The sequence below is a fragment of the Pecten maximus genome, unplaced genomic scaffold, assembly GCF_902652985.1.
Source record: "Pecten maximus unplaced genomic scaffold, xPecMax1.1, whole genome shotgun sequence".
Classification (NCBI taxonomy): Eukaryota; Metazoa; Mollusca; class Bivalvia; order Pectinida; family Pectinidae; genus Pecten; species Pecten maximus.
The window spans coordinates 1-7,403 of record NW_022980518.1 but is presented as its reverse complement, the minus strand read 5'-3'; the positions used below and the strand labels follow the sequence as shown (position 1 = coordinate 7,403).

Here is a 7,403-nt window from a genome sequence, read left to right as displayed (position 1 = left end):
GGAGCTAACTAACTAATGTCAGGCCTTGTGGTACTTACTAGGAGCTAACTAACTGATGCCAGGCCTCGTGTACTTACTTGGAGCTAACTAACTAATGTCAGGCCTCGTGGTACTTACTAGGAGCTAACTAACTAATGTCAGGCCTTGTGGTACTTACTAGGAGCTAACTAACTAATGTCAGGCCTCGTGGTACTTACTAGGAGCTAACTAACTAATGTCAGGCCTCGTGGTACTTACTAGGAGCTAACTAACTAATGTCAGGCCTCGTGGTACTTACTAGGAGCTAACTAACTAATGTCAGGCCTTGTGGTACTTACTAGGAGCTAACTAACTGATGCCAGGCCTCGTGGTACTTAGATGGAGCTAACTAACTGATGCCAGACCTCGTGTACTTACTTGGAGCTAACTAACTGATGCCAGGCCTTGTGTACTTACTTGGAGCTAACTAACTGATGCCAGGCCTTGTGTACTTACTTGGAGCTTACTAACTGATGCCAGGCCTTGTGGTACTTACTTGGAGCTAACTAACTGATGCCAGGCCTTGTGTACTTACTTGGAGCTAACTAACTGATGCCATGTGTACTTACTTGGAGCTAACTAACTGATGTCACGTGTACTTACTTGGAGCTAACTAACTGATGCCAGGCCTCTTGTACTTACTAGGAGCTAACTAACTGATGCCTCTTGATACTTACATGGAGCTTACTAACTGATGCCAGGCCTTGTGTACTTACTTGGAGCTAACTAACTGATGCCAGGCCTTGTGTACTTACTTGGAGCTAACTAACTGATGCCAGGCCTTGTGTACTTACTTGGAGCTTACTAACTGATGCCAGGCCTTGTGGTACTTACTTGGAGCTAACTAACTGATGCCAGGCCTTGTGTACTTACTTGGAGCTAACTAACTGATGCCATGTGTACTTACTTGGAGCTAACTAACTGATGTCACGTGTACTTACTTGGAGCTAACTAACTGATGCCAGGCCTCGTGTACTTACTAGGAGCTAACTAACTGATGCCTCTTGATACTTACATGGAGCTTACTAACTGATGCCAGGCCTTGTGTACTTACTTGGAGCTAACTAACTGATGCCAGGCCTCGTGTACTTACTTGGAGCCAACTAATTGATGTCAGGCCTCGTGTACTTACTTGGAGCTAACTAACTGATGCCAGACCTCGTGTACTTACTTGGAGCTAACTAACTGATGCCAGACCTCGTGTACTTACTTGGAGCTAACTAACTGATGCCAGGCCTTGTGGTACTTACTTGGAGCTAACTAACTGATGCCAGGCCTCGTGTACTTACTTGGAGCTTACTAACTGATGCCAGGTCACGTGTACTTACTTGGAGCTAACTAACTGATGCCAGGCTTCGTGAACTTACTTGGAGCTAACTAACTGATGCCAGGCCTCGTGTACTTACTTGGAGCTAACTAACTGATGCCAGGCCTCGTGTACTTACTTGGAGCTAACTAACTGATGCCAGGCCTCGTGTACTTACTTGGAGCTAACTAACTGATGCCAGGCCTCGTGTACTTACTTGGAGCTAACTAACTGATGCCAGGCCTCGTGTACTTACTTGGAGCTAACTAACTGATGTCAGGCCTTGTGTACTTACTTGGAGCTAACTAACTGATGCCAGACCTCGTGTACTTACTTGGAGCTAACTAACTGATGCCAGGCCTCGTGTACTTACTTGGAGCTAACTAACTGATGTCAGGCCTTGTGTACTTACTTGGAGCTAACTAACAGATGCCAGGCCTCGTGTACTTACTTGGAGCTAACTAACAGATGCCAGGCCTCGTGTACTTACTTGGAGCTAACTAACAGATGCCAGGCCTCGTGTACTTACTTGGAGCTAACTAACAGATGCCAGGCCTCGTGGTACTTAGATGGAGCTAACTAACTGATGCCAGACCTCGTGTACTTACTTGGAGCTAACTAACTGATGCCAGACCTCGTGTACTTACTTGGAGCTAACTAACTGATGCCAGACCTCGTGTACTTACTTGGAGCTAACTAACTGATGCCAGGCCTTGTGGTACTTACTTGGAGCTAACTAACTGATGCCAGGCCTCGTGTACTTACTTGGAGCTAACTAACTGATGCCAGGCCTCGTGTACTTACTTGGAGCTAACTAACTGATGCCAGGCCTTGTGGTACTTACTTGGAGCTAACTAACTGATGCCAGGCCTTGTGGTACTTACTTGGAGCTAACTAACTGATGCCAGGCCTCGTGATACTTAGATGGATTCTCCTTCAGCATATCTACCTCCAGGTGTGTCGCCTCTATGTACTGCAAAACATAACATCTTTATTAAGAAAACAAATAATAAAGTTATGACTTATGCAACGAAAATATAAAAGAATGATCCAGGTTTATAAAATGGCAGATTGCAGTGTTTCCTGACTTTATATATTCAACCTGAGTCTGTGCCAAGTGTTTCAGGACTCTATACTCACCCTGAGGTTGAGTCAGTGACTGACAGAGAGAGAGTTTCAGGACTCTATACTCACCCTGAGGTTGAGTCTGTGACTGACAGAGAGAGTTTCAGGACTCTATACTCACCCTGAGGTTGAGTCTGTGACTGACAGAGAGAGAGTTTCGGGACTCTATACTCACCCTGAGGTTGAGTCTGTGACGGTCAGAGAGAGTTTCAGGACTCTATACTCACCATGAGGTTGAGTCTGTGACTGACAGAGAGAGAGAGTTTCAGGACTCTATACTCACCCTGAGGTTGAGTCTGTGACCGATAGAGAGTTTCAGGACTCTATACTCACCCTGAGGTTGAGTCTGTGACTGACAGAGAGAGTTTCAGGACTCTATACTCACCCTGAGGTTGAGTCTGTGACTGACAGAGAGAGTTTCAGAACTATATACTCACCCTGAGGCTGAGTCTGTGACTGACAGAGAGAGTTTCAGGACTCTATACTCACCCTGAGGTTGAGTCTGTGACTGATAGAGAGAGTTTCAGGACTCTGTACTCACCCTGAGGTTGAGTCTGTGACTGACAGAGAGAGTTTCAGGACTCTATACTCACCCTGAGGTTGAGTCTGTGACTGACAGAGAGAGAGTTTCAGGACTCTGTACTCACCCTGAGGTTGAGTCTGTGACTGACAGAGAGAGTTTCAGGACTCTATACTCACCCTGAGGTTGAGTCTGTGACTGACAGAGGGAGAGTTTCAGGACTCTATACTCACCCTGAGGTTGAGTCTGTGACTGACAGAGGGAGAGTTTCAGGACTATATACTCACCCTGAGGCTGAGTCTGTGACTGACAGAGAGAGTTTCAGGTCTCTATACTCACCCTGAGGTTGAGTCTGTGACTGACAGAGAGAGTTTCAGGACTATATACTCACCCTGAGGTTGAGTCTGTGACTGACAGAGAGAGTTTCAGGACTCTATACTCACCCTGAGGTTGAGTCTGTGACTGACAGAGAGAGTTTCAGGACTCTATACTCACCCTGAGGTTGAGTCTGTGACTGATAGAGAGAGTTTCAGGACTCTATACTCACCCTGAGGTTGAGTCTGTGACTGACAGAGAGAGAAGAGTGTTTCAGGGCCTTTATCACCGAGGCATAGGCATCCTCTAGTCGTGTGTACTTTCCAACGAGAGCAATGGTTACCTCCTTCAGCATACGATCATACCTGTAAACACAAAAGGCACATCAATACTTTTCTCTTTTAAATCCATACATATTTTTCCAGTTGTTCTTTTCTTTACTTTTCTCTTTAAAATCCATACATATTTTTCCAGGTATTCTTTTCTTTACTTTTCACTTTAAAATCCATACATATTTTTACAGCTATTCTTTTCTTATCTCTTTAAAATCCACACATATTATTCCCATATATATAATTTATAATGTTAACAACCTTATTTTAGTGATACTTATATCCCTATTTAGAGACAATCATGATTTAAGTGTATTTTACACTTAATACTGGAAGAGCTTTGGTTTATCTTGAGAGTAAAACTGCCATATTAATGTAAAGATTATAGATTTTACTACTTAGAAAAAGCACATATTTTGCAGTAATTTTAATTTTGCGACCTAAACTTTATTCAAACGAGGGAATGCCCCTTTAAGACAATAGATATAACAGGTAAAACCATACCTGTCAGCCAGGTCCCTCCACTTGAACATGATGTTACCAGCATGGGGAGAGGAGAGCTGTGCCATTTTCAGTCTCTGTATCAGATAGGACGATACTCCCTGCTCTTGTAAGAGTATGGGCACGCGATATATGGACGATACATCGTGGATGGAAAACACCTGGAAATACAGGTTAACGATGAAAAAAATCAAAAAATTTTCACATATATGAATTCCATTAACAAATGAAGGGTTATTCCAGTAAAATATATTTTGCATCCTATGGAAGGAATCCTGATAAGGAAACTCTTTGCTTGCTGAGTGCCGGGGGAAATGTATCTTATTATATTATGTGTTATTGTTTGTATTAAATCACTTCTGTTGATGGTCCCTGTTGGACAAACCAGGGTATCGTTTCACAAAGCTTCGTAACTTACGAAATTTGCGTAAGTCACACTTACGAATTACTAAGCGTTTCACAAAAACTTCGTAATTACAAAGTTGAAGTTACGCAAAAACCCTTTGGGAAAATTTCCCCCATATCAACCCTGTCGTAACTTTCCCAAAAAAATTTAAAAAACCCTGCGCAGGCATGCCCCTTTTTAAAGAAAAAGAGTTTGTACTATTTTCCAAATTTTTGCATAAAGAAACGAATAGCCTTGGGAAACGATTGTTTCGGGTGGAAAGGCGGGGGTTTTAAAGCGAGGAGGGAGCCCGCAAAATAACAACCTTTTAAGAAAAATGATTGTACGCATATTCCCCAGGGCTGTGCCAAAATATGGGAATTTTTTTGAACATTTGTATGTCTTTTGGGATTGAGCAAAAACTGTGAAAAAATTTCGGTTTTTTGGGTTTTTTTAACGCATGTTTAAAAAAATTTAAAAATTAGAATTTTAAGAAAAAAAGATTTTCTCAATAATTTGGGGTTTTTTTTGATAGAGCCAAAATTTAAAGGGGCATGTCGGGGAAGTGACCCCGGGGAAAAGGACCGGGGACAATTTCCCCCCCGGAAAGGGGCGTCCTTTTTTTCCCCCTAGGGTTTGGAGTGGTATATTTTTCAGGGGGAACGTACGATTATGATTTTTAAGAACGAAAAAAAATTTCGAACACCTTTGTGGAAACGCACTTTAAAAAAATTCGGAAAGTTTGGGAACTTTTTTGAAAAATTTTCGAAAAATTGTTTTGTTTTCGGAAACTTTTTGAAAAGAACCCCGGAGTCACCGGGCAGGTAAAATATTTACTTGAATTTTCCAAAAACCCTTTCCCTACCATTATTTTTTAAATTTTTTAACTTTTAAAATTTAAAAATAAACCCCTCACCCAAAAAATGAACCCCCCACCCACCAAACCCCAAACCCCACCCCTTTAAAACAGCAGCCTCAATACCACTACCCGATCCTTGACCAGAACATAGAAGTTGGGGGCCGAATTTTAAGTTAACTATTGTTAAGTTAAAAAGTTTAGACTCAAGTTTTTTGAAATAATTAGCCTTTTTACTCTAACTGGTAAAGCCGGGCCTTTGACCGATAACCCTTTCCAACTTTTATGCACATTAATAAATGTATACCTAAATGTTTTTTGGGGTTTTTACATGGCCCAAAAAAAGGGAGATTTTGGGGCTTCACCCAGTCTTCCAAAATGGGTTTGCAGCGGCAGACAACTATGAATTTCAACAAAAATTTAAAAAATAACAAGCAAAACACCAATATTGGTATCATTATAAAAACCATTTCAGATTTTGTTTCAAAAAAACATTCTTTTTGGTTCAGGGTTTTTGGGTGAATTTTTAAACTAAAAATTAGTTTTATTCATTTGGGGTTTTTTGAAACCATTATCAACTTTCGGGCGGATGTGTCTCCAAATTTTTGACCTTCATAAATTTCCGACACTTTTGGGGAAAACCTTTCCAGATCCGACTGAGCCCGACCACGTTTGGGTCCCTCACACTCGACGGGTAGGCTTGGGCTTCTGTTCCCCCGTGGCCGTGGCTGCAAAGTTAAAATTTAATTTAATTTTGTTTTTTTTTTTCAGTGGCAAATGTAAAAGGGCAGGGCCCAAAGGGAACCCGCCTGCCCCTTTTCAGTTTTTTTGCGATTAAAAGGTTTTCTCCCACACTAAGACCCCTCCCACCCACCAAACCAAAAAGCCTGATTAATATTTAAATTTATAGAACTTTTTTCGTGATTGTTGGGAAAAATAAAAAAAAATTAACATTTTTCATATAAAAGATACAAGGTATTAATCAAATCATTTAAATTTGCCAGTTTATTTGTCCTTATCCAGTCTGTTAGAGGGCTTAAAAGACACTATCGAAACTAAACCCTCACACTTACTAGCCCCGGCTTTAAAAATAGCATATTTGGAAAATGATAATCAGCACTGTTTTCCCCCCAAAAAAACCTTTTTTGCAAAAGGGAAATTTAGGAAGGTAAGTAAAAAAAGAAATTTTTAGCCCTTTTCATTTCAAATTAAAATAAAATATCTAACAACCCGACTAGGATTTAAATACAATACAAAAAAAAATTTTAGAAAGGGGGACATTTCCCCAAAAGAAATTTTGAAAAAGATTTTTTTTGCTAAAGTTCTCACACTGGTTTAAAAGGTTCTCACCTGTGGTAAAAGGCTGAAGTGGACAGGGGAATAATTTCTCTTTTCACACGAATGGAAGAAAAGGGGGGAAGTTCAATAAAAAGGCATCCTTCTTGGGCCCAAAAGGCCCCTTTGGGTAAAAACAAAAAAACAAAGGAAACCCCCCCAAATTCAATATCATGTAGCTTAATTTTTTTAGAAATTTTTATAGTAAAAATTTTTGAACAAAAAAATGAAGCTTTTAAAAGATTGATTTTGAATATGACTGATTGTTACCCCCCACAGTGACAGATCTGTAAAGTTAAAACAGGGTTGTGTTAAAATTCCCGAATTTGGGCAGAAAAACAAATTCAGACAACCGACATAAAATTTTCGGATTTTTCCGGGGTTTTAATCAAAGGGATCTGGGCCGGTGGTACTTTACAAGATAATATGTCCAACAAAAAAGGGTTTTCCCGGGATATTAAGCAACTTTCTTATAGTATTGTGTCCTTTATATCAAAATTTTTTCAGTCCAAAAAGAAAATGACAAAAAAAAAGGAGCCTTTCTTCACACGGCCTTCCGGGAAAGGGTTAATGGCTTTCCCTTACATGTAATTGATAATAATGAAAAAAATAATGCTTCATATCTTATTTTTTTTAAAAAAAAAAAGTTTTTTTTTTAATCTTGGGTTTTTTTTAGGTAGTTTTTTTAAAAAAGGAAAAAAAAATTTTTT

The 7,403-nt window shown here is 40.2% G+C and overlaps 1 protein-coding gene across 1 annotated transcript; it reads right to left on the bottom strand.

Annotated features, from left to right (window-relative positions):
- Window positions 1-1,993: 1,993 nt before the first annotated feature.
- LOC117319533 (CTP synthase 1-like) lies at window positions 1,994-4,275 on the bottom strand. Its single transcript, XM_033874325.1, has 3 exons — window positions 4,121-4,275; window positions 3,517-3,649; window positions 1,994-2,297 (listed from the first exon to the last, which is right to left on the bottom strand). The coding sequence occupies exons 1-3, from the start codon at window positions 4,183-4,185 to the stop codon at window positions 2,205-2,207; spliced, it is 291 nt and encodes a 96-aa protein (XP_033730216.1). The 5' UTR covers window positions 4,186-4,275; the 3' UTR covers window positions 1,994-2,204.
- Between the last annotated feature and the right edge of the window lie 3,128 nt (window positions 4,276-7,403).